Source organism: Castanea sativa, chromosome 5 (genome assembly GCF_040712315.1).
Source record: "Castanea sativa cultivar Marrone di Chiusa Pesio chromosome 5, ASM4071231v1".
NCBI lineage: Eukaryota > Viridiplantae > Streptophyta > Magnoliopsida > Fagales > Fagaceae > Castanea > Castanea sativa.
Genome location: NC_134017.1, coordinates 55,545,521 through 55,573,419, shown reverse-complemented (window position 1 = coordinate 55,573,419; position 27,899 = coordinate 55,545,521). Strand labels below are relative to the sequence as shown.

General features: G+C 37.0%; 1 protein-coding gene across 2 annotated transcripts; it reads right to left on the bottom strand.

Moving 5' to 3' along the window:
- Positions 1-420: 420 nt before the first annotated feature.
- LOC142636045 (solanesyl-diphosphate synthase 1, mitochondrial) lies at positions 421-21,560 on the bottom strand. Of its 2 annotated transcripts, XM_075810108.1 has the most exons (12): positions 21,247-21,560; positions 19,435-19,527; positions 18,044-18,124; positions 17,813-17,884; positions 14,516-14,647; positions 12,763-12,849; positions 12,440-12,511; positions 12,235-12,320; positions 5,158-5,290; positions 4,367-4,456; positions 3,133-3,231; positions 421-901 (listed from the first exon to the last, which is right to left on the bottom strand). In XM_075810108.1, the coding sequence occupies exons 1-12, from the start codon at positions 21,370-21,372 to the stop codon at positions 722-724; spliced, it is 1,251 nt and encodes a 416-aa protein (XP_075666223.1). In that variant the 5' UTR covers positions 21,373-21,560; the 3' UTR covers positions 421-721. The 2 variants fall into 2 exon arrangements, with proteins under 2 accessions (XP_075666223.1, XP_075666224.1); XM_075810109.1 differs by lacking the exon at positions 19,435-19,527 and having other exon boundaries at positions 21,247-21,518.
- Positions 21,561-27,899: the final 6,339 nt, after the last annotated feature.

Sequence of the window (27,899 nt, the reverse complement as noted above, 5' to 3'; positions counted from 1 at the left end):
TAATCTCTCTCCCCCAATTTCTGCTCAAGAAAATCTTGTCTCTACTATTTCTTCCTGTAAGTGCTTTATTTAAGCTTATTAACTTTAAGCTTTTATATATATATATATATATATATGATATGTTAAGAATCAAAAAGCTAAAGGGCCAATGCCACCTGCCTCTGCAACTCTCAAAACTGACTCACGGAGATTTGGATGATTCAGAAAGGTTACTAAACAAGGCCCAAAAGACCAAAGATTTAGCAATCAAAATAGGGTCCAATGTGGCATTCTGTGCAGCATGAATGCTTAAGTGCTTGTCATTGCTCTGTAAAGTTTTATATATTTAAGGAGAGAGATACCAAAAGAAATTGGATTTTTTAAAAATAAATTTATTTTCCATCCAGTTTAGCTAGCTTAACAATAAAACTACAATGAAAATGTAAATGAATTGAAGAAAATCTTGAGACATATCTACTTTTGAACCCAAAAGTACTTCCCAAAACACAGGTACAGGACGTGGTGATCTTCAAAACTGGAAACTAATTCCAGATGAAAGCAACAAGTCACATTGTAACTCCACGTTTGAGTGTAATTTACAAGAAAAGAGAGCTTTTCAGAAAATTATTGAAAAACAAAAATGGTATGATTGAAAGAATATTGATAAAAATAAGAGGCATTCCCCCTAATGTTACAGAAAACCTACAATGTGCTTTAATGGGTGGAGCACCACTCTTGTCTGTCACTTGGTCCTTGTAATGACTCTTTCAGTGAGATCTAAAAGTGCCCTCCTAGATTTTCTAACATCTTCATCATTGCTCTCAGGTAAAGAGTCAATTGCCTCTGCAGCAATGTTAGCATGTTTCTTGGCTAACTCCCTTGCTCTCTGTATTCCACGACTCTTCCCAAGGTAGTCAAGAGCCTAATTTTTCACAATACAGATCAACTTTTAAGTAAATGAATCCAATAAGATAATGGTTGGAATACTATTTTCAAGGTTGCAAGTCCAATAAATAGATTCAGAAAGATCAAATTAAAACAGATTCATTTTTTTATTGGTAAACACACACCTCGTGGGTGGTTCTTGAACCCCCAACCTTACCCAACATCATATTATTGAGGGAGGAAGTCCATTTGTACTAGTCATTAGCCAAAAATAAGCAGTTACATGTTCAATAATAGAACCAAACAGCTTGCATATACAGTTCTTAAAAATATAGGGCAGAGGCAAAAATCTAAGTCAATGGAGAAACCACTTTTCTGCTTTGGAGAAAGTTTAGGTTGTGATGTTTTGTCATTGTTGCAGAGTTCTTGCTTGTGATCAGTTTTGTTGCAGTCTGGCTGCTTCTTACACTCGTGCTGTTGTGTTTAATAAATTTTAGCTCATTCATCAAAAGAAAAGACCCCTCAATGATAAAAGTTATAGAGTACCATAACTGATTAAGGTCCTATAAGAAAACATAATCAGTTATTCAATTCGGTTTCCCTTAGATTGAAAATCTTATTGGGAAAGGTTAGTGGGCGATGGGTCATTTTGAAGGTGAGAGTAATTAAAGTAGGAGACAAGTCTTAAAACTGGTTAAGCTTTAGCAATGTTGAGCAATATTAGGCAGACAAGTTCATTCAAAGTGGAAGTCTTGCACAATAGACTTAAAAAGAATCCAAACTAAAAAGTAGTGCCTACTTCCTAGTCAAAATAGGAGTGCTTAGCAAGAGATACATAAAGATATCTCTCAACTTTTGTGAAACCTATAAAACCAAAATTTTTTTTTTTTGATAAGTAAGAATGATATATATACGAAAGGTTACTCTATGTCTGAAAAAGAACACAGAGCAACGAAGGAGATACAAGAAGAAGAAAACAAAGAGAAACAAAGACAACAAGTAAATTACTAAAGGAAAAGGGAGCAAAGAAAAGAAGGGAGGGAATCACTAGACGTGAGTCCCCACGCGCGAGACCAATCAAAGAGAGTTCCACTAAAAAAAACAAGCAACTGATCACAAGAGCTATCCAAATCCTCAAAAGTCCTCCGGTTTCGCTCCTTCCAAATACACCAAAGGATGCACAGCGGGACTAAATTCCAGATTTGAGATGAATGCTTCCCCAGCCAATTCCACCAACCAAAAAGCAATTCAGGAATCGATCTAGGCATAACCCAGGCCAAGCCAAAAGTTATAAAAACAAAGCTCCATAACCGGTAGGCCATTTCACAATGAAGAAGAAGGTGATCAACCGTCTCTCCACAATGACGGCACATAATGCACCAATCCACAAAATTCAATCTCCTCAATCTCAGATTGTCTCCCGTTAGGATCTTATTCCAAGCTACGCACCAAACAAAAAAAAAAACTCGCCTAGGGGCCTTTACTCTCCAAATAGCTTTCCAAGGAAAGATAGTTGAAGGAGAATTTCTTAATTTGTTATAGTACGACCGGATGTCAAAAGCTCCATTAGGCTTCAATTTCCATCTCATCCGATCTCCAACATCCATAGGAGGGGTTATAGCACCCAACATACGAAGAAACCTCAGCCCTTCATCCATCTCCCAATCATTAAAAAATCTACTAAACCGAACATTCCAAAATCTTCTATCCTCCGCCCCCTGCCTATGCAAAGAAGCTTCAACAGAAGCCTCCTTCGCAATGGCAATGCCAAAATTAATAATTCTTTCATTATTATGCTAAGCATTGACTTCTGTTTGAAAGATGTATTATGCATTGAAAATCGAAATAATAACAGAAACATCTGCAAATTTTACCAGGAAAAAAAATGTTTTGAAGTCAAACCTAATAGAAACTCGATGGAAACTTTCTTCTTCTTCTTCTTTTTTTTTTTTTTTTTTGGATAAGAGAATAATTTATTAGAAAATTGATGGAAATTTTAAAACCGGTGTTCTGCTGCAGAGAGTTTCAATCAGCTGAGAGTTACAGGACTTCATGCAATAGAAGGTGCTTCAATTTTGTAAAGAAACTACTGTACCATTACCACACCTTGCAGAAGAGACTAAAATAACATATAAGAAAGTGAAACACTAGCATCTTCACGTACCGTCAGTAGTAGCTTCAACATTCAACATGGACTAGCATAACAAATCACATAAATATGTCTAAAAAATAAATTTAAAATAAGAAAAAGGAACCACAAGGACTTACTAGATCAACATTTGCAGGGTCTTCAAAGCCCCGATCAACAACTTCATGCAACTGAGGGAACTCTTCCATGGCAAACAGTATTGGAGCGGTTATGATCCCCTACAAAAAAGCTTATTAATTTTTTTGATAAAGCCAGTTGTAGTTGTCATTTTACATGACATTCATATAGGGTCTACAAAAACAGGAAACAAGCTATGCTGTGTAATACAGCATCTAGCATGTTTGTACATGGAAACTTTAAAATTTAGCAAGTGAAAAAATAGTTGAGAGCAATATTCTAAAACCAGATCCTTGGTAACTAATTGGACCTCTGGGCCAACCGCAGTTGTACCTTATAGGTTTGTTTGGTTTGCGTTTGCATCAGATGCGTTTGCGTTTCAGCCCTTTTTTTTTTTTTTACTAACCCAGTGCCTCTTGCACTATTCATGGGACATGAACAGTGCAAGAAGGCAAGTGAACAGTGTTTTTCTTGTGAACAGTCATTCGAAAAATATTTTTTTATTGTTTTCAATTTTCAATTTTCAGCAAAATAAGCGCACACTATAATAAAGATATTAAATGCTTCCTTTAAAATAAATAAAATAATTTAAAAAAAAAACCTTGTAATATGGTGTTGTAAACTACCACAACATGAAATGCCAAAAGACACATGCCAACAATCCACAAGTTGGTATAGAGATACCCTAAGATGGCGACAATATTTCAAGCTAATAAATACAACATCTGATAACCAGAGAAAAATTCCCCAATTTTGTTGGGCAAATGAAGAAATCTAGTAGGAAATACTGCAGTTATTTTAGGTATTGATCACTATTTAGGAGTTAAAAAGGTCTCATGATGAAGGAGAGAAGAATCAAAGTGAGAAACCCTTAATTCTTGTGATCCCAGCACATCTCCAGCTATAGTTAAAGATTTTGAGTTATTTAAGTAGGTGTATCTCCAAAACACAACAAAGCAACAAAGTCCCCAGGCAGCAATTGGCAAACTATTAACAGTTGAGGGTTGCATGGAATCATGCAATTCAAGAAGTTTTCAACTAGAACCAAATGACATCATCAATGAATTGTCTAAGTATCTGAACGGTCATATTTTAAAGTGTGAACTCTAACTCATATCATTCTTTGCATAAGATATATAATTTATACAAGTGAGGGAGGGGAGGCGAAGAGGGACAAATAAAATGGTTAATAGGGTTGCTTTTGATAACATATCACATGAAAGATAGATATATTACATGGCGGATATCAGATAAAGAGCCCTTTCCAAGGGATGCTGATGTGCCTGTGAAATCAAGTACATCATCCATCAATTGATATGCTAATCCCTGTGAAAGAAAAGAAAAATATTTCGAAGGTCAGCTCTAAAGATGCATACAAAAAAATGAATCTTAAACATTTTGAGAGAGTAAGCGAAGGAGGCATCCAGTTGAGATTTATTTGCAGTCCCTATACACATAACAGTCACAACCACAGGCCAATAAAGGTACAGATGACTGCTGCTATGATTTTAACACAATAAGCTGTGCTCTTTCACATAATAACAGCATTGTCTTTCAATAGTTGATCCTAGTGGTAGCAACAGAAGCAGGCAATTACAACAACTGCAACACAAATGGTGCAGCCAAACACATCTAGTTAAATATCACAGCTAAATTAAAACATCTCAGAAATAAATTGAGCATAAGAAAATGTTGGTAATCAGTTCAGGCCACAATCTATAAGGATGATCCCGTTTGATCCACTACAGCCTAATATCAGCTCAAAAGATCCTTTGCATAATTCATTTTAACTGCCATGTTTGGTATCTTTACGGGATAGCTTCTGTTCCAATTTGGATGTTTACTAAGTTTCAAATAGAATAAGAGGCCTACTAACTTGATGTTAGAAAGGAAAGTTTACTCTATACTTTCATCACTCAATCAATATTTGCATCTGGGGACATGGCTCATAAACTCAAAAAGATCCCACTATTTAGCTTGCTCTCTGAAGTAATTAACAGATGAAAGAACTATAAAAATTTACAAACCAGATTTTTGCCATACTCATAAGCCAACATTGCAACTTCTGCAGTTTGACCACCAAGAAGTGCAATCGCCTTGCAGCTGTTGGAAATTAATGATGCCGTCTTGTAGTAAGTTTTCTGCATATAATACTCCATACTGCATTTGCCAAAAAAAATTATATTATCACAAAATCACCATAGAGAAATCCTGAAGGTGCAAGTAAAGGCTAGAGTTTATTAAAATCCTACTTGTAAGAGAAAAAAAACCTTTACTGTTGCACTGCTATGACTACAATAGCATGACATGAAACTCTATAGTAGTGTGAACAGTGTCTAAAATAACTACTCACTAAAGGTTGAATTTATTGCTAATTGAACTGCTAATATAAATATCCATCTCATGTCCATTCATGAAACTACTAATATTTGAAGTGTGGATTATAGATATTCAATTTCAACGAAGAAACCCAATCTCCCCATTTTGTTTTTGATAAGCCAATCTGCCCATTTCTTGCCACATAATCCTGGACTCGTGTCTGTGAGAGAGAGAGAGCGGGGAGGGGGGGGGGGGGGCATGTGTTTAAGCCACAAATTTGTAGCCCAACAAAGTAGAAAATTGGAACATCCTACATTACCCATTGCCAGCAAGCAATTTTTTTTTTTGATAAGTAAGAATGATATATATACGAAAGGTTACTCTATGTCTGAAAAAGAACACAGAGCAACGAAGGAGATACAAGAAGAAGAAAACAAAGAGAAACAAAGACAACAAGTAAATTACTAAAGGAAAAGGGAGCAAAGAAAAGAAGGGAGGGAATCACTAGACGTGAGTCCCCACGCGCGAGACCAATCAAAGAGAGTTCCACTAAAAAAAACAAGCAACTGATCACAAGAGCTATCCAAATCCTCAAAAGTCCTCCGGTTTTGCTCCTTTCAAATACACCAAAGGATGCACAGCGGGACTAAATTCCAGATCTGAGATGAATGCTTCCCCAGCCAATTCCACCAACCAAAAAGCAATTCAGGAATCGATCTAGGCATAACCCAGGCCAAGCCAAAAGTTATAAAAACAAAGCTCCATAACCGGTAGGCCATTTCACAATGAAGAAAAAGGTGATCAACCGTCTCTCCACAATGACGGCACATAATGCACCAATCCACAAAATTCAATCTCCTCAATCTCAGATTGTCTCCCGATAGGATCTTATTCCAAGCTACACACCAAACAAAAAAAGAAACTCGCCTAGGGGCCTTTACTCTCCAAATAGCTTTCCAAGGAAAGATAGTTGAAGGAGAATTTCTTAATTTGTTATAGTACGACCGGATGTCAAAAGCTCCATTAGGCTTCAATTTCCATCTCATCCGATCTCCAACATCCATAGGAGGGGTTCTAGCACCCAACATACGAAGAAACCTCAGCCCTTCATCCATCTCCCAATCATTAAAAAATCTACTAAACCGAACATTCCAAAATCTTCTATCCTCCGCCCCCTACCTATGCAAAGAAGCTTCAACAGAAGCCTCCTTCGCAATGGCAATGCCATACAGCCTTGGAAAGGCCAATTGAAAAGGTTGATCCCCATGCCACCCATCCTGCCAAAACCTCACCCTATTCCCCAATCCAACCACAAACTGACAATTTTTGCTGAAATCCTCCCAACACATGCGGATGTTTCTCCACAAACCACACCCATGAGCTCCCCTACCCAGCTTTGAGGTCCATCCCCCCCATTCTTCCCCATATTTTGAAGCTACAACCCGCCTCCATAGCCGACCCTCTTCTTTTCCAAACCGCCACAACCATTTCCCCAACAAAGCCTTATTAAAGGTAGTGAGTTTCCTGATCCCTAAGCCACCATTGGCTATAGGCGTACAAACTTTGTCCCAACTAACCAAATGAATCTTGCTCTCTCCCCAAAGGAAATCCCTTTGCAACTTTTCAATTTTATTAGCCACATGAGTAGGAATAGCAAATAGCGATAGAAAGTAAGTCGGAAGACTAGAAAGCATACTCTTGAGAAGCATCAAACGACCCCCCTTAGACAAGTACAACTTCTTCCACCCAGATAGTTTCCGCCTAATATTTTCCAAAATTGTATTCCAAATTAAAGGGGAATTGTGAGGAGCCCCCAGCGGCATGCCAAGATACAACATAGGTAAAGATCCAACTCTGCAGCCCAATATATCAGCCAGAGCATGCACATCACCAACCTCCCCTATAGGAACCATTTCGCTCTTATGCACATTGACCTTCAAACCCGTAACCGCCTGAAAACTAAGGAGCAACAACCGAATATGAAGAATTTGCTCCACATCTGCATCACAAAAGAGGATGGTATCATCTGCAAATAAGAGATGTGAAACACGTTCCCCACCATCCCTCCTACCCCCAAGATTAAATCCACGAATCAAGCCAGCTCCCTCCATTCTCCTTAACATCCTACTAAACACCTCCATCAAGATCAAAAACAACATAGGAGATAGCGGATTTCCTTGTCTTAAACCCCTTGAACTACCAAAGAAATCAGCTGGGGACCCATTAACCAAAACAGAGAACTGAATTGTGGATATACAAGAACGTATCCACTTACACCACTTCACTCCAAAACCCATCCTATTCAGCAGATACAACAAAGCCTCCCAATTCACATGATCGTAGGCTTTCTCCATATCGAGCTTACAAATGACTCCAGGAACCCTACTCTTCCCACGACTATCCACACACTCATTTGCAATGAGAACCGAGTCAAGGATTTGTCTCCCACCCACAAAGCTGTTCTGATTCTCAGAAATCAACTGATCTAAAACCACTCTCAAGCGATTTGCCAAGACCTTAGCCAAGATTTTATACACACTCCCCACCAAGCTAATAGGTTGAAAATCTCTAATATTGGAAGCATCATTCTTTTTAGGAATTAAAGCAATGAAGGTCGCATTTAGGGATTTTTCAAACTTGCAATGATGGAAAAACTCTTCAAAGACCGCTAGGACATCTTTCTCCACTATCCTCCAGCAATGATGATAGAATGCCATAGTAAACCCATCCGGACCTGGAGCTTTGTCCCCTTCCAAACCCCTAACAACTTGAAGAATCTCCTCTCTCTCAAACTTCCTTTCAAGCCAAACCCTCTCTCTATTCTCGATACGATCAAATTCCAAACCCTCCACTAAAGGCCTCCACTCCTCAGTCTCCTTGTACAAATTTTTATAAAATTGTACAACTTGATAAGTTACCTCGGAAGCCTCTTCAAAAACCACCCCATCCACCTCCAAGGTCCTTAAGAGATTGGACCGTCTGTGGGAATTAGCCATTTTATGAAAAAACTTGGTGTTATTATCCCCTTCTTTGATACATAACATCCTAGATTTTTGTCTCCAGAAAATTTCTTCTAAGGAAAGAAGATGCTCCACCTGGGACCTCAAACCAGCCCTATGAACTTTCTCCCCATCAGAGAGACCAAAATCTCCCTCCTTAGCATCTAATGTTATCAACTCCTCCAGTAATTGCTTCTTTTGACGCGCTACATTACCAAACTCTCGGCGATTCCATTGCACAATGTCCTTTCTACATTACCAAACTCTCGGCGATTCCACCATGTGTGAACCCTATCCACAAAACCTTCCGACTTCAACCACATATTTTCAAATCTGAATGGACTTTTCCCCCTTGCCATTCCCCCTGCCTCCAAGAGAATTGGACTGTGGTCTGAAACAGTACGGGGTAAAATCCTTTGAGAAACATCTGGGAAATGGTCCTCCCAATCAGGAGTGACCAAAGCTCTGTCAATCCTAGACATCATTGGTTGATCAAAACCACTGGACCAAGTAAAGCTACCTCCTTCCAAAGGCAAATCAACCAAGTTAAGATCCTCAACAAATTTAGAAAATTTCTCCATAGCCGTGGAAAAACGGGTCTCACCCCTACGCTCGCTAGGAAAACAGACTATATTAAAGTCCCCAAAACAGCACCACGGAATCCTCCAACACTGCTGAACTCCCACTAACTCATCCCACATGAGACCCCTCTCAACATTCTCATTTGGACCATAGACGCCTGAGCAAGCCCAAATAAACCCGTCCCCCACCCCTTTCCACTTTACCGACACTGAGAATGTACCAACCATAATCTCCACCTTATCCAAAACCCTTTTATCCCACATAAGCAAAATACCACAAGCAGTCCGGTCCGCCTCCAACACAGCCCAGTCCACATATGGGCAGCCCCACAGACTACAAACCAGCTGACGATTCATGCTCGCAATTTTTGTCTCTTGTAAACAAACAACATCACACTTCCACTCCCGCAGCAAGTTCTTCACCACAAGGCGTTTCCGAGGGTCATTTAAACCTCTAACATTCCACGAAACCATTTTTATCTTCATAAACACTAAGGAATCCCCAACTACAAACACCAACAACAGACCACCCTCTAACTTCTGTCATAATTCACCGAAGAAATCAAGTTATGCAGTTCCCTGCATCCCTTATTCTTGGACTTAGCCACCTTTTTACTGCCCATTACTTTCCTGTGTAACACATTGGCTGCCTCCATCTCTGATTCAAGCCTCTGTAAGAGAGCAATGCATAATGTCTCATGTCTAGTCATAGATAACCCAACCAACTTACTAAAACCAGGAATTCTGTGTTTCACCCACCTAGAAATATCTGTGTTGGTCTCAATGCTTAAAACCTCATCGACCTCCTCCAGCTCTGCCAAGGTTGTTGGCGCATTTGGATCAAGGATTTGCAGAGGAAAGGCAACCGACAAATTTGTTTCACCAACACCCGCATCAAAAACAACTGGTTCCTCCACAATCATAACCTCCCGGGGAAGGCGCAGATCCTTCCCGTAGGGAAAATTGACCTCCTGACCCACTACCCCCAAGCCCCTTGGTCTAGCTCGCACCAACTCCAGAATGAGGTCAGGGAGGAAAGGTCCTAACGACCGTGGCATTAAATTGAGAGTCAATATCCTCTTACCTTCAGAGACCAACCCACCCAGCAACAAAGAGAAGCCCAAACTACTGTTCCGGTCAACAATAAGCCTGCGAACCATCGTCGAAGAAGGCTCGGTACACCCCGACACTCCTACCATCGAGACCACCTGAGACCCGGTACCACCCACCTCCTGTAGCGGCAACCCAGAGCCCATCAGAGGCACCGAGAAGCTCGAACCACCAAAACCGGCCTGATTTCGAGCCCTCGGTGACCTCACGGCGCATCCGGCCACCAGTAACAGCGTCGCGGAGCCCCTCGTGCTCAGTCCGGTGCGATGCACCTCCAGTACCGGCAAAACCGAGCACATCGGAGTAGGCCTCGGCGGACATATCAGTAGATTCCTAGTAGATTTCTATCACATATCAGAAGGCATGAAGAGCTAACTATGAAAAGGTGTAACAAAATTCCCTTAGGTGAAGTTGGCCTCGGCAGACAAACCCAAGAAGGTGACCATTGCCTGCAAGGAAGTTTGTACCTATTAATTTGAATTAGAAAGGTGAATCAGGGCATTACCATGGCCCAGTATACATGTCATAATTTGTGAGCTTGGCCTACTAAGCCTCAAATGGGAGAAGGTATCTTATGAATTGAATATATGCATCCTCCCTCTTAGAGTGTGTGGGGCCCCCACAGTCTAAGAGGAACTATGCTTAATATTCAATTCATAAGATATAGCATTGAGCAGGTCAAAAGTTCTTGGAAGATTTGAATTGAAACGGGGCAAACAATGTTGTCAAGTGTGAAAATTCATAAAACATTGATCGTCAATGTAATTTAGTGCAGAAGCATTGTTTGAGACACTTTATGTCATAAAACATTCAGGTTTTTGGTATTCAATGGGTCATGCCAAGCTTTGTGGCAGGGTTGTTATTTTGTTGGCATCATTGGCTTGGGAATCATACTTCAAACATTTGGAATTTGATTACAGGTTGTTTGATGTGGATTGTATGGTTGGAACAAAATCGTCGCTCCTTTGAGGGCACTGAGAAGACGTTGGAAGAGTTAAAAGTTCTACGCCAGCATAGTCTTTTTAATTGGTCTCAGTGCTGGGGTTTTACAGATTGTTCCTCTCTTTCTAAGTTTATGTTTTCTCTTAGAACAGCCTCTTGATTTCTTTTTCTTTGTTGTTTGTTTATGTTTTCCTGTGTTCATCATCATGAACAACTTGTATTTTTCCTTTCTCTTTTCATTAATAATATTACTTTGATTATCTATCAAAAAAAATGTTATACAAATCTATTTGACCATATTAATCAACAACACGACAACAAAAGACCTGACACATATGGTTCTCTTAAACATCAGCTTGGTCAACAATGACATGAAGGTGCCCAAAAGGACATTAACAAGATAAGAGACCAATAGTGAATTAGAGTTAACTTCACGATCTACAGACCTACATAAGAAAAAATAGTTAGGCAATCTCAATTGTTGGAAATTGCATTTAAATTATTATTGATTAATATCTAAAGACATCAATTGGTAGTATTCAATCTCTTAAATTTATTATTAAAAAAGAAAAAGAAACAACTTGAGATAGATGATGAAGTAGAATATTCATAAAAAAAATATTGTGAGACTGGAATACTGGATCATTTCTAATTTTCAACAAATGTCAATAGAATACAGATAGTTGAGCAGATCACAAAAGACATCATATTGACAAAGCAATTTGTATCTGTGCAGAGTACACATAAGCACTCATAATTCCTGAATTAGACCAGAAAGACATTCAAACTGTAAAAACTGTTAGAGAAATGGTGGAACCAACATGTTAGTAGGTCCTCTAGATAACCTGTGGTTGACAACCATTTACTCTATAATGAATTCCAATAATAATATGATGAGCTCCACAGTAGTGATCTAAAATAGTGGTTCGGGTTCCTTTAAAGGGGAGAAATAATTAACTAACTCAAGGCATTAGCAAGTATGAACAAAATTATGGAGTAATGGATCGGACGACAAAAGGTGATCAAGAAGTTAAAAGGCACTTTTAGTGGAAGACCAAGGTATTATGTTTATAAGACTCGATATCTTCTCACAAAAAATATGTTGAAAGAAAGAAACAAAATATATAAATATGATGGAAATAATGGAGGATACCTACAACGTTGTTCACGCGTTGTAGTCATTTGCATGGTCTCACCCGTGACAAGATGCTCCACCACTTTTGCCAGTAATGATACAACCTAAGGACACAGTGATGGCACAGGCAATGTGTTAGAGACAGAAAAAATAGGTAAGTGCTGCTCCACATAATTGCTCAATCTACTTTGACATGTTCATTAATGCACAAGAAACATGATACCTCTGTGTTTTTCAATGAAGCAAGTGCCACACAAGCACGAGAGAGCAAAAAATCTCCTGCTAATACTGCTAACTGCATTACAGATGAATGGGGAAGGAAAAACAACAATGTTATGCTACACTACTCAACTTAGATTTGAGGGTAATAAAAATCCTTGATATTTTTTAATGAAGGAAGAATCCTTGGTGCAGTATAGTAATATCTACAAAACCAAAAAATAGAATTTCTGCAGTGCTTAATACAGAATAGCAGAGATATGTTACAAATACTTATGTTCAAAAAAGTAGAAGGGAAAACTATCCAATTCTAAGAGAAAGATGTACCTTATTGCCCATTACAAAATTTAACGAACCAATACCACGTCTTGTATCTGCATCATCCAATACATCATCATGTAGAAGGCTTGCCACCTGAAGAGAATCATGATTTTGTTAGTCTACAAGCAATAACAAAGAAGGATCCTTATATGGAAGGAACAATATGAATTAAGAGTAAAAAGCATAAAGCCAACAGGATTATCTCCTAAAACTCTAGGACATTTCAAATACATGGACAATACATGCTGACGCAGGATAACCAAGTCAAAACTGAAACAACAATAAAATAAAAGGATATGACCTAGGAGTCAGTGCCTAGGTCTGGCTTGGAGTCAGCACCAAGCAAGAAACCACTAAGAGTCAGCACCTAAGGTAGACCTAGAGTTAACACCAAACCAAAGAAAGACCAAACAACCATGTTTTTTTCATTAATCAAAATATCAACCATCCATCAAGGAGTACAATAGGTTGCTTATAAAGGATTGCTAAACCCTAGCTCTAGTTGGCTAGGAAACCCTAATTGCCTTATTACAAAAATAACTTTGCTTCCAAATTAAAATACTAATAGCCCAATAAACTAATAGGACCTAAAACATAAAAATACAATTGACTTGCAAACATAAATAATACTAAATGATAATCTTCTTGCGTCTCCCGCATCACATGCAAGATGCAACAGCTCTTCAATAAAAATCCCATAGCTTGTTTACAACTATTGCGTCACAAAGGATTAATAGCAATTAGGGTCAATCAATCAGAATCAGAAAGTATCAAATGGGAACAAAACTTAGTGCTCCACAGAGGAAGATGCAGGCACACTGACACGTGTTTATAATGATTCTGAAAGTGCAACAATTACACTTTATTTCATCATCTGTACAATTCGACCAGGGGAGAAAATAAAAGGCAAGACATCCAGATACAATTGAATAACAGCATAGAACATAAACACTCTATTACTAGGGGAGATTGTGGTCAAAATCCATGAAAACTAGGATACTGATGATTTTAGTTATACATGTTAAACAAACAAAAAGGATGACTAGAACTTTACCGAGAACGTCAGAGCATTCCCACTGCAGAATTGGAAGGATGTTTAGTCTACTTGCTAATGCATAGATGTGCAAGTGAATTGGCAATTAGAGCAGTCCATTAACTGGGATAAGAGGTGATTTTGTACACTAGGCCAACCTCAAAAATATCATAGGTCCCAAGGGGATCTGTGCTCTGAAGAAAACTAACACATGCAAACAAGAAATATGGGAAGATTTTTTACTCAACTTGAGGCAGAGATGGGAAGAATGATAATTGTAAGATCTCCTTAGAAGCAATATGAAGATATGGAAGTGGAAGAAAATAGTATATTTATAATTAATAGTGGGACAATAAAGATAAACAGACTCATGAAGAAGAAAGGAAGTGATGCTTGGATATCAGAAAACCTCACCTAGAGCAAATTAAAAACGAATACTAAAGCAAGGTGCATAAGACCAAGAATTTCATGATAGAGGTTCAAAGAGATACAAAGTCATTTTTGCACTGAATGAAATTGTTTTCAATAGAGATACTCTTCTCAACCATATGATAAGGCATTTTTTTCACAATTAAATTTACTATAATGTTAAAATTTTAAAATGACTGGAACCAAAGCCCTGATCAATCCATGCAAGGACAGATAATTGAAAGACATATCAGGATTGAAAAATATTGCACTGCAGAAAAGCATAAAAAAAGAACCATAAAATTCTAAAGAACTGACATGAATCATCTCTGTGATCTCTGCTATACGTTGCTGTCTTGCACGCAGTTCCTTTGTCAAAGCATCTCCTGGCCCTCTGAGAGATGGTTCCAGTAAAGAAATATTCATAGCTGTTGCCATCAATAATAAAACCTGTGCAGAACACATCTATGTTATTGTATAAATGAAAGATGATGAGGCACAAACTAGAAAATACAAGTTAAAACCAAATAACGTGTGAACTTATAAACCATGTAGCCATCATAAATTGCCAAAGCAAGAGCTGAGATGAAACACCAAGTCAACATGGCTATACATGAGCAAGTTATAAAAGAATTATAAGTTCATGTTAATCCGCTAAAGTTAACAAATAAAAGGTTGCTTATCCAGTCCCTTCAGTCCTGCTTATATCAATGGAAGCTAAGGTATGCTGATCCTACAAATGCACTATCCTGAAACATTAAGTAAATTTAACCTGCAGAATGTGCCAACTAGTTCAATTGGTAGTCTCTTAGCATCATACCAGAGACTCGAGATAGAATCCCACCTTCACCCATATTTCGAGGGATATACAAACAGGGGAAGGGCTACCCCCAATTGTGTAGTGCAGCATTCGAACAAATATGCACCAAAACAGAGAGAGAGAGAGAGAGAGAGAGAGGAAAAAGTAAGAACACCCAAACTTGGAGAGACGCACCCTCAATTTTCAAATCTTACAGATTATGTCAAGTATTTCTATTCTATTCAGGCAAGGAATAACTATATAGATTAATTACTTTCCATAACAAACAACTTTTCATACAACTACAACAACCACCACCAAGCCTTAGTCCCAAAATTTTAGGGTAAAATATGAATTAACAAACAAATAATCAGGCATAATAAATTTTTTTTTTTTTTTTGCATGTATAATAAACAATTTTTCATTATAAAAAAAAAAATTAAAAAAAAAACAAAAGACAAAGTTTGTATACCAACTGGTCTGGAGAAAGTTCCTCCAAACTACAAGGTGGCATCTTTAGACTGACAAGTGTCCTGGTCATGTGCAATGCACATGACCAATTTTAGCTTATAATTTATAAGTAACGCTGTTAAGTAACGTTACGCTCCCCTCCTCCTCAGTTCCCAACCACATGCTCTCTCTGCCAGTCTGCCCAACTCCTACTGAATCCAAACCAAAAATATCCAGGATCCTTGTTGTGAAAAAAAGGCTGGGGTTAATTTGCTGGTCTTAGATTTCATAATCTCTTTGATGTGGGTATGGTCAGGGGCCTTGACTAAGATCTTTGTGTAAAAGATTTTGGGGTTGGGCTTTAACCTAGTGGTGAGGTTATCAAGTGCCAGATGGTGTACAAGATCTTTGTAATCTTTGTTTCTCCATTAATAAAATTTCAGATCAGTCAAAAAAATAAAATAAAAAGGTTGGCTGGTGCCATTTCTAGTGATTTCGACCATGTAATGTTGGTGCTAAAACCTCATGTTTTAATTTGAGTCCAGGACAAAGGAGAGAGAGAGAGAGAAAGAGGCTGGTTTAGAAAGACTGAATAAAAGAGAAGAAGTTTAGTAACGTTACTAAACAGCATTACTTTTTCAATTTTTAGCTAAAATTGGTCATGTGCAGAGCACTCGGGACTTCAGATGCTAAGTGCCCATTTGGCATTCTGTTTTGAAACCGCACCACTTCAACGTACAACTTTTTCAAACCTTACTTTTTTCTAGGTACAACTTTTTCAAACTACCCATTTTCAAAAAGCATAAAAAAATAAGCTGTAACAAATTGGCACTAAATACTCATCGTTGTGGTCTTTGGTGGGGCATTTGGATGGGTTGAAAGAGCTTTAGGCAACATATTTGGTTTGAGGTTGGTACAGGACATAGAGTACGATTTTGGCACGATTGTTGGTGCGGTGACCCATGACCAACCTCTTAAAGTGGCCATCTCGGTTTCGTATGAGAATGCTACAGATATGGAGGCTTCAGAGGAATCTTTATGGGTGAACCAGAGTGGGGGAGAGGTGAAGTTTGGGATGTGAGGGTCCCCTGAGATTTTAATTATTAGGAGATGGAGTTGGTGGTGGATTTTCTTCATCCAGTGGAGTCCCATATTCCTCTCACTGAGGCGGAGACCAACTAAGGTGGAGATTGAAGAAGAATAAGAATTTTGACATTCACACGTTTTAGAATGCTTTGAGGGGGTCTTCTTATGTCACTTTCTCATGGAAAGGTATTGGGGTGTAAAGGCCCCTCAGATGGCCTCCTTTTTTGTTTGGACGGCGACATAGGGTAACATGCTCACCAATGATAACCTAAGGAGAAGAGGCTAAACTATGGTGGATTGGTGTTGCATGTGCCAATGTAGTGGGGAAACAGTAGACCATATTATGATTCATTGTGGGGAAACTTATCACTTATGGAGTTTTGCTTTTAGAACATTTGGGGTATGTTGGGTTTTACTAGAGTGTGCTTGATCTTTTGGTTGGGTGTTAGGGAAGCATTCATCGAACATTTGGAATTTGGTATTGTTGTGTTTGATGTGGGCAATTGGAGGAAGCGTAATAATTGTGCTTTCAAGGATTTGGAGAGCTTAGGGATCAACTTCAAGCCTCCTTTGTAGGCACTTTATTTGATTGATCTAGACCTTAGGGACTCGCATATTCTTCTTCTTCTTTTTTTGATAAATAACGAAATTTCATAAATTAAAAGCCCTAGGTACACCGAGAGTGGACCTTAGGGACTCACATCTAGTGATTCCATTCCAATGTTTATAGACTCTCGCCTTTCCTGTACATAATTTCCTATTGTTTTGTAATTCTTTCGGCTATGTAATGCCTTTTTTTGCATTAAGTAGTTTTCTTTCTTTAAAATTATTTCTTACCTATAAAAAAATGGGCACTAAATACTTTGGGATTTAAAAATTTTGTGGCCATAGATAAATATATGTAATATACTGGAAAAGATCTGAAACTCATATGAGACATCTTTTAAATAAGTATGAGATGGCTGAAAAAAACCTATGGGTGTGTGCCTCAAGTAACATAATTCTCAAGATTTGGAAGTTTGACTATAGGGATTTGACTTGAGCTTTGACTTGAGACAATAGCCTTAAATGAATGGTAGTAATAAGAAAATAAAAAATTGGCATTCTTATGAGCGGTGGCATAACCTATTCCATGAATGGTTTCCTCTCACAACAAGGAGAAACAAAATCAAACTCACAGTAAAAGCATAAGTTGCTATAGATGATAAGGTGAAAACCAACTAATCATCCAAAAAGTGGTGAAACCCTCAAGAGTAGCTTGAAAATAAAAGTTTTATTACCGTGGGCCGAAACCTTTTCCCTTCCACCCCCATTTTGAAGAAGTACTCAGCTGCTGATGCTAGCTTGGGGACCTGTACGAGATGAAATCCAGCTTTGATCACATAATATCAACAACAACAAAAATTCATAAAAGGCATCTACTACCACTTCCAAGCATGCATGTCCCAAAAAATGTACCAAGTACTCTGTTAACAAGAAAAGATAAGGGCAAGAAGAAAGAAATTAGATACCTCAGTCACAACCATTGACCGCAATCTGTTAGCCACAATTGATAGTTCATCAGCAACAAGTGAAAATGGGTCATTTTGTTCCTAGAGAAAAAGTGTAACAATTCCATGTAAGAAAATAAAGTATCAACATAAAATGGAAAAACAATTTAATTTCCTACGTGAAGACTAAAGTCTGAAGCATTACATAAAAATTATAAAGTAAAAATAAACAATTATAGAAGGGCTAGAAGGGGAACAAATCATCTTGAGGATCAGAAGGTTGGACATACTTGCACTTTCAAACCACAAAAAGGGTTAACAACATGAACAAAGCCTTGGTCTCAAAACACAAAAAAGGGTTAACCATCCATAAATAAAAGCATTAATTTAATCTACTTAATATCAGGATTAAAGATGCACCTTTTATTTGGCACAAGGGATTTCGTGATGCAAACACAGGTGAAAGCTTAGTTAAGTTCAATATAAGCACCTATGGTACAAATTAAATTAACTCCACAACAGGAAGATGCTGACCCAATTCAAATAGCCTAAATATTCTGCGGTTCTTTCCATGGCCTTTTCCCATTTTCCACACACCCTGCCTTAACAACTCATAAATTTAGACACTTTGAACTATATATATATATATATATATATATATATATATATATATATATATATATATATATATATATATATATATTTTTTTTTTTTTTTTTTTTTTTCCCTTAATTTTCTAGAGCATTATTATCACAAGGATGGCACAAAAAAAATTAAGGATGCCCGTTTAGCCATTCATGAGCTCTGTTTTATGCAAAAATAGCATGAGCCACATCAAGCCACAAGCCTCATATAAAAAAATAAAAACGAAAAAAAAAAAGTCATTTTAAGGTTTAATAAATTTGATTACACACGCGCACACAGCCTAATCAACACTCAAACCCCAGAATATAATCCCCCATAGAGCTCTATCCATGTTAGTCATAAACCTTACAGCTCAAATGGACTACCATTTTCACCATAAGCACATTTATAAAGTTGTAGCTTTCCAGAAAAGGCCTATTTTTTAAAGCAACATATATTGAAATTTTTACCTTCCTCTATATCATCATGCAATACAATCCAGCTTTTCAGAAACAAATTAAACAATTCAACATCTGAATCATTTATCCCCCCCACCTTCTCCCCACGAGGTGGATCCCATCTTCAGCCTTACCATTCACAACTCTAAGCACCATCATATTTCAATTCTAAGTTCAGGTTTGCGTCTGGTTCTTTTGTTGATATTATCATATTATCTACTAGCCCTGAGTCTCGGACTTTTGGCACTTAAGATTGTTCCACAAAAGATATAAGCTGGCAGAAATATTGACAAACACAGTGCACATACCAACGAACATTCTACACCTTACCTCAACTATGGAGCTGCTCTGATGATGGATGTTATGTCTAAATCCATGCAAGGCAGGCAAACCCCAGGAAAAAATTTCTCTGAAGCCCGTAACCTACTAATCACCAAAAACAAGACTCAGAGCAATATGGGCAGAATATTATCTGAGGAAGGGGTTTCCAACTGATTAGTAATAACGTAAGACTTTTTTAAGAGGTGATAAGTGTAGTTATATTGATCAAAAATATTAAAAACATTGAGTTCACGATGATGAACATAAAGGAACAAGGAAAGCAAAAGGACAAAAACCAAAAGGCTAGTCTAAGAGAAACAAGGAACTCTACGCTAGATGAACAATCCGAGGAACCCCAACACCAAGCAAAATCAAAAAGAGTGCGCTGGCACAATTCTTTTAAATGATCCAATGATTTTTATGTATCCTCAAACAAACGAAGATTCCACTCTGTCCAAACAATCCACATCAAACAACCCAAAACCATATTCCAAATATTTGATCTATGTGAGAAACCTGATTCTTAATAGGGTGCCTTGTAGCCTCTTGAGAGTTCCTTTAAGGCAAGGTAGTTTCTGTAGTAGGGTATCGTATCTATAAAAATAAAAAATAAAAAGTTTTTGTAGTTGAGTATTTGAAAGCCTTTGCTGCTTGTTTTGGCTCTGGTTTTGTGGTGTATAGTTGAGGCTTTTCCAGCATCTTACTGCGAGTCTGGTGTTGTGTCCTGGTGTGTAACTAGACACTTTGTATACATGATTTTTTATCAAAATTAGATTTTCATTCATAAAAATATATAAATAACCAAATATAAGAGGTCACTGCATATATACAACCACCAATCTTTGTCAGTAAAGCAGAGCTTTACTCTAACAAATATACAGCAGAAAAAGAAGAAACAACAGTATCAGTAGAAGACATAGTAGCACGCACACACTCTTGCACACATACACGCATATATAAGAAAGGATCATCATAAGGATTTTTCTTCAAAGTAGTGAATTTTGAATAGTACAGAGGTTCTCCATTCATTTTTCTCTATTGGATTTACCAGTGGTCTTCAGGTAAATTAGGTAAATTCCCATGCAAATATATTAAAGAACTACAACTCCTAACAAACATCATATTGAATCTCCAACTCTCGCCAATTTAACCCAACAACACCAAAACCACAGTGATACATTTCAAATGGAAAACCAACCCCATCTATCATAAAACAATGACAATCAGTCAAAACTAAACCTTTTTTTTTCACTGTCTTTTAAGCTCAAAGCAAAATACAACAACAACCCACCACCCCATAACACGCACTTGACTCAACCCATTGCTCCAATCACCTCACTCCCACATATTCCAACATGAAACCCAATACAACAACATATTTTTGCACAAACAACAACAAAAATCAAGCCCTACAGAAGTTTAAGTAACAGCCAATAGTAATGACATCCTTTCTGATACTCTATGTTTGTGGTTCGAACCCCACTATCTATCTACCTCAAAACAAAAAAACCGTAGACCCCAAAATTTTGGAGTCTGTCACATGGGTTCTTTTCCACCATTCTATTCTATCCAAATTCAGTTGGACTTACAGGAAACAGTCTAGCTAAACCTCACCCACTTTACAGGGAGAAAAGAAAAGGATAAAAGATGACGACTTTGAATCCTATATACATTGTAAATAATTATCCAAGTAAGAACAGCAGTAGTAGCTCATGGTAGATTGAAGACAAGACAAGGTACAATAACAGAAGATGACATTGAAAATGGAAAATATAGATTAAGATTACAGAGTAGGCGAGGCATTAGCATTTTTAACATTACCTTATGAGTAGAAGAATAAGAATATGCAGGAGGGTTGAGGAATTGAAGGTGGGGTTTTTGAGAGAGAAACCAACGACACCCATTGGAGCCAGCTCGAGGAATCCTCGAAATCCTCGAAAATAACATCGTCGAGTCGAAGAGAGAGAGCTAGAGAATGGGAGGTTTGGGGTTTTGGGTTCGTTGAAGAAGAGGGGAGGCGGTGCGGTGAGTCAAAACTATATAATAAACAGAGCAAAAAATACAAATCAAAAAAGTCTTTCAACTTATGACGAGGGCGAACCCCTGCCACATGCTTAACTATTACTACTGCCCTCAAATTATACAAAACTAAAACTAGTTATATATAAAAACTTTAAAATCGCCACTCTTTTTAAGGCAATGCGGTGGTCACTCATTGGTGAATAAATGGTAACATGCACACTTGTAGCACTTTTACTTTGTACACCATGCCATCACTTTTCTCTTTTTATGAAAAAATTAAAAAATAAAAATAAAAGAGTAGCTTCTATCAAATCCAACTAACGTTTTAATTGATGACATTGACAATTAGAGTGGTTAGAGCATGGTCTTCACATTGGTTTTTAAGCCAAAATAGTTAACACTAGAACATAATAATGGAGCAAGTTTGGTTTTAGAGTTGATAGAGAAATTAACATGAATATATATTTTAAAATTTTAACAATTAAATTGTATGTTCTTTATATTTTTAATAAATATGTCAAAAAAATGTATTAATCAAATGTTATTTACTATTCAATTCATAAACTTTATTTTGTATGCATAATTTTATATTACAAAAACTTGAAATTTAACCATTTGATTGATGATATTGATATTGATATTTGATCTTTTAGAAATTTTGCAAACATAGAGTGTATAAGAATAAAATAATATATTATAGTCAATTTATCAAAATTCATATCCAGATAAAAAAAAATATATTGATTGAAGTTGTAACAATTTGTTACATCCAAGTTTTGTAGCCAAATTTTGTCAATTATGTGTTATTTATCACAAAAGGGTCGTCACATCTAGCTAGAGTTGTGTATTGTTTTTCAAAATTTTGCTTTAAAACTCCATACTAGGTAGAAATACATGGTAGTATTGGTATTAAATTAAAATTGTCTTCAATAAATTATAAACACTAATGTGGCATGACAAATAAATTATACCTGCAAAATCGCTAGAATATGGGAAGTGACATAGGAGAATACATGGTGTTTGATTGAAAAAATTTAGGCAGGGTGAGCACCAACTAGGTTGAATTGGCACTGAATGAAGGCATTTGACCATCCCTAATGGGATGGCATCGATGATGGGGGTTTATAATTTTAATTATGTGGGATCATCTCAAAGTCCTTAAAGGCATAATTTTTATAATGTTGTACATCATTTGGAAGGACTGCATAGCTTATTATTGGGTTCGACTTTCAAATTTGCTGAAGCAATTGGAGCATTTTGCATTCAAGCTATATAGAACTTGCATCTTAGACACATGATTTCAGTTCTACATGTCAGTTTGGATGTAGTGCCTTGTAAACACAATTTTAGTTCTACATATCAATTTGCATATCAAACATCTAAACCTTTAGAAGTTAGATACCTGACATTCGAATCTTTAGAGGTTTGGATATCTTTAATTTAGGAATGGCTTCTTCGAACAATGTTCATGTTATATAGAAATTGTGCCTTAAAAACATGATTTCAATTCTTCATATCAGTTTGAATATTAGACATCCAACCCTTTAAAATTTGGATATCTCTAATATAAAAATTCAATTGTATTCATTTTATATTGAAATCATTTCATAGAAGTTCACATTATAAAAACTGAATTCTTGAATTATACTCAAGGAAGAGGATACCACACCGTACCGGTACATGCACCGATACCGAAACTCCAACATTTCATATCAGTTTAAATATCGGGCATACCAACCGATTTTGGGTGTTTTGGCCGGTACCGGGCATACCGGCAGGTATAGAAAAAACCTTTTTTTTTAGTTTTGTAATTTTCGAATTTTTGTAAGGGCAAAATAATAGCTTATTTGCTTTCTTAGTATGCAATGAATAATTAAGCTTTTTGTATTTTATATTGTTTTTTTTCTTTTAGTTGATGCTAAAGTCTAAAACCATGAATAATTTGTTTTGAATTGAGGTAATGTTTCATGATAAACTTATATATATATATATAATAGCGATAAACTTGAAAGGGTACACCGGTATTGACCGATACCAAAATATATCGTTCTACTGCCCAAACCGATACAACCTCTGATACGAAACTAACTCTCTTTATTATACATCTTTGACTTTACAAGAGAATTTACATTAGTTTATAGCTATACAAAGAGAGGAATTATAGGAGTGGTTATTTGTAGAATTAAATCCAAATCTAAATAGAGAGATTTTAGGGAGAGAGATTATAGGAGTAATTACATATTTTAATTCAAATTTGAATGGAGGAGAGATTTGAGGGAGAGATTTGTGGAACTGTTGCTATTACTGCGCAAGTATGTGAGTTGGATTTATAAGCTGTGAAACACATATGAGTTTGGATTATTAGATATCCATCTTTTAGGTAAAAATACAACTTATTCAAGTTATATATAAGTAGTGTCTTAAAAACATGATTTCAATTCAACATATCAATTGATATCTCTAAGGCAAAAATTCATAGAATTCATGTTATACAAAAATCATTTATTAGAAACACCATTTCAATTCTCCATATTAGTTTGGATATAGGGATGGCAATTTAGATCCGGCCCGCGGATACCCAGCTCGGCCCGACCCTAATGGGCCGGATTTTACCCGGCCCGATAAAGAATAGGGTCGGGTATGAGTTTTAAAAAAATCCGAAGCGGGTTCGGGTCGGGTCCGCGTTTTATAAAAAAAAATCCGAAACCCGCCCCGGATAAAAACCCGGTTATGGAGGATAAGACATTTTGTAAGAATTTCTTAGTCTTTTTCATTTGTTAGTTGGAGGATAAGACATTTTGTAATTTCCTAGACTTGTGGGATTTATTTTATAGCTTTTTAAGTGATTTGTTGATTTAAAATCTTAGTTGTGATTTGTTGATTTATGATTAACTTATAATTTGGTTTGATTTGGTTGCCCTATAATGTGGCCTAAATGCCAAATTTTGGCATTTGGGCCATGTTAAATGGCTTGAATAGGCTTGAATTTAGGGAAAAAATTTAATGGGCTTTAAAAAAAAAATTTTGTTAGGCTAGATTTGGGCCCAAGAAGATAAACGGGGCCCGCGGGGCCCATGGAGCCCGACGGGGCGGGTATGGGCCCCGGAAAAAAAACCCGATTAATAATCATGCCGGGTCCGGGTTCCGGGTCTTGGCCCGCGGGTCGGGTCCGGGTATGCAAAAACCCAGCCCAAACCCGACCCGTTACCATTCCTATTTGGATATCAAACATCCAAACCTTTAACTTTTGGATATCTCTAAGGTAAATATTCAATAATATTCATATTATACAGAAAAAAAATCGTGTCTTAGAAACATTATTTCAGTTCTAAATATTAGTTTAGATATTAAACATCCAAACCTTTAAAGTTTGGATATCTCTATAGCAAAAATTCAATAGAATTCATGTTATAAAGAAATCATGACTTAGAGACACTATTTCAATTTAACATCAAAACCTAAATAGTGTACATTGTGGATGCCGGTAGGAAATTAAGGGTGAAGTTAGAAGATTGTTTCATAACATCAATACAAAATTTTCTTTTTCAATTCCCCTTTAAAAAAACAAGAATACCCAAAACCCAATGTCTATTTTCTATTTTCAATTTAGTTTTCCCTCATGTATGTTTAGTTGGAGGGATGGAAAATGAAGTTTGTGTAATTTTACCATCATATCCCTATTAGATAAAACTAAAAGTAATACATTATGTTTTATTAAAAATTTGTGTATGAGTGGATACTTATTATTTTTATTTTTATTTTTTGCAAAAATGCACTTTTAGTCCCTACATTTTGGGCCAATTCTCGATTTGATCCTCACATTGATTTCGCTCCTAGGTCAATCCCTTATTTTTAAAAATCGTTTTTATTTTAGTCTCTATCGTCAACCTAGTAATAGAAAAAGCTGAGGTGGCAAACGGAGGTCCTAGGTGTCAAACCCATTTATTAAAATATTAATTAAAAATCTAGCGTGTCTCACTTACACCCACGTGATCCTGCCATCTCATTTTCCCTCCCACTTAGCCCTCATGTGACTAAGAGTCTGTTTGGATAGAATTTATTACTAAAAACACTGTAGCAAAATAATTTTTGAATGTGTGAATAATATTGTGGGACCCATTTTTAATTTTTTTTTTTTGAAAAAGTGCTTGTGGGTCCCATGAACAGTGCGTAAATAATTCATGAATAGTACCTCTGGTCTCCCGCACAGTAACTCCATGTGCATGAACGGTACCCGTTATTGTTCACGTGCTGGAGAAAAAAAACTGAAAACGCAGCAGTAAAATATGGATCCAAACACATTCTAAGGGTCATCAAATAGCCGACGGCCCATAGCCCAACCCAAACCCGACGGCCCACCAGGCTAATGGATGGCCCAGCCTGTTGTTATTGAGGTTCATGGGTAGCCCACTAGCCTAGTGGGTCAGGCCCTGGGCTAGTTTTTATGCCCATGGGTACCCAGTGGGCTAGCCTAGTAGCCCAACTCGTAGCCCAACCCGTAGCCCAACCTGTTGCCCAACCCATTGGCCCAGCCCAATAACTCATAATTTATAACAAAAATATATAGGAAGTGTATGAAGGATTGATCTTGAGATATTATAGAGGAATTTTTTAAAAGAACTCCCTCAACCACTAAGATACTCAAAGTAATTGTGCTAAACTTAATTTACTAAATATATATTTTTCTAGTAGTCTAGCAAATTTGAATTAACCATTTGACATTTTTTTATTAAAGATAAAATAAAAACTATTTAATTAATTAAAAAAATTAAATAGGTTTCCATCAACAAAACAAAAAATTAAAAAAATTAGAATGTAAAAAAATTTGTAATTAAGTATTAAATTCTTTAATTATTTCCTTTAGAAAAATAGATTGATTATTCCCTTATAAAAAATTGATTCTTTCCTTATAAACATAATAAAATAATATGCTAACACAAGCCCATGGGTAGCTCATTAGGCCCAACTTAATAGTCCAGCTCGCTAAAGACAAAATAGGCATTGCTCATGGGCAAGGTCATGGGCTGAGGTTCTCTCTTTCGGCCCAGCCCGACCCTGCCCGTTAACTAGTTAATAGCCCATTATGCCAAGCACGTTGTGCCTATGGGCCAAGTAAAAATAGGTCGGCCCAGCCCATTGACGACCCTTACACGTGACCCTCACGTGTCCCTGTCACGTCATGTTCCCGCCCACTTAGCCCACATGTGACCCTCTCGTGACTTAACTCATAAACTACCTTCACTGATGTCAGGCCTAAAATCCCCAAATTTCACCTGAACCCTAACATTCCCAAATCAACTCATGTTCTTCCCCAACATCCAACTGAAGCCCATTCCCCTTAGAAACCATTTCCCTGAAAACCATGTGAAACATGAAAACTGATAATTTGAGAAATCACAATGAGTTAGAACGACAATGACTTTTCGCATCGATTCTAATAGCTGATAATCTGAGAAGGGCATATCTATTTCTCTCTATGTGTGTATCTTACTCTCTTAGAAAAGGTGTCTATGTGTGTATATCCATCTCTCTCTCTCTCTCTCTCTCTCTCTCTCTCTCTCTCTCTATGTTGTCTGTTTGGTTAGTATATTTTCTTGTTTGGCCTTTAAGGATCAAGGTGGACCATGTGTGTTCTCTGTTATCAATAAATGATATATATTTTGGCATTGTTATGTCCCATGTTGGAGCTTATTGTTTAGAATATATAGAGCCAGTGCATGTTTGATTGTTTAGTTTAGTTTTGTATTTATTAAAATAAAATATTCAGTAAATAATTTTTCATGCATGCAGAATGGACAAGTTCTTTATTCTGTATGTGCATCATGGTGGGCATTTTAGTGAAAATCCTCAAGAGTATGTGGGGGGTGCGGTGGGGGTAGTAGATGATTATGATCCTAATAAGTGGTCTAAGGTGGAAATTGAATCCATCTGTAAAAATTTTGGGTACACTTGTGTGAGTAGGTTGTGGTACACAGAACCTGGGGATGATCAGGAGGGTAGGATGTTCCACTTGATCAAGGATGACAAGGATGCAATGTTCATGACTGGTTTGGTGAGGGGTCATGGACAAATTCATATATATGTAAAGCATCCAATATATTACCCTATCCTGATTAATGATGGTAATGGTATGACATTGGAGCTTGTTGTAGAGCCCGAGTATGTAGAGCCTTTGGATGTTAGTGAGCCTGAGGGGTACAGTTCTAATGATGGGGAATTTGCTTGTATTGGTTATTATAATGGTCAAGACTAGTTTTGTAGTAGTGGTTCTAATGATGAGGATGAAAATGAGTTCTATGATGGTGATGATGATTTTGATGGTCATCAATACTTCTATAAGGGTGATGAGGATGATGGGGATGATAAGGGTGGTCAAAGAGTAGGTGGTGTTGAGTATGAAGATGAGGATGATGAAGATTTTGATAGTCATTAGTATTTCTATAAGGGTGATA

Bases quoted from the DNA above. Each gene is read 5' to 3' on its own strand.
- LOC142636045 (XM_075810108.1), bottom strand. From the start codon at position 21,372: ATGTTATTTTCGAGGATTTCGAGGATTCCTCGAGCTGGCTCCAATGGG. The intron at 17,885-18,043 runs GTATCTAATTTC...CATCTCGTACAG, and splicing joins GGTCAATGGTTGTGACTGAG to GTCCCCAAGCTAGCATCAGC. The intron at 12,512-12,762 runs GTACATCTTTCT...TCTGTAATGCAG, and splicing joins ATTTTGTAATGGGCAATAAG to TTAGCAGTATTAGCAGGAGA.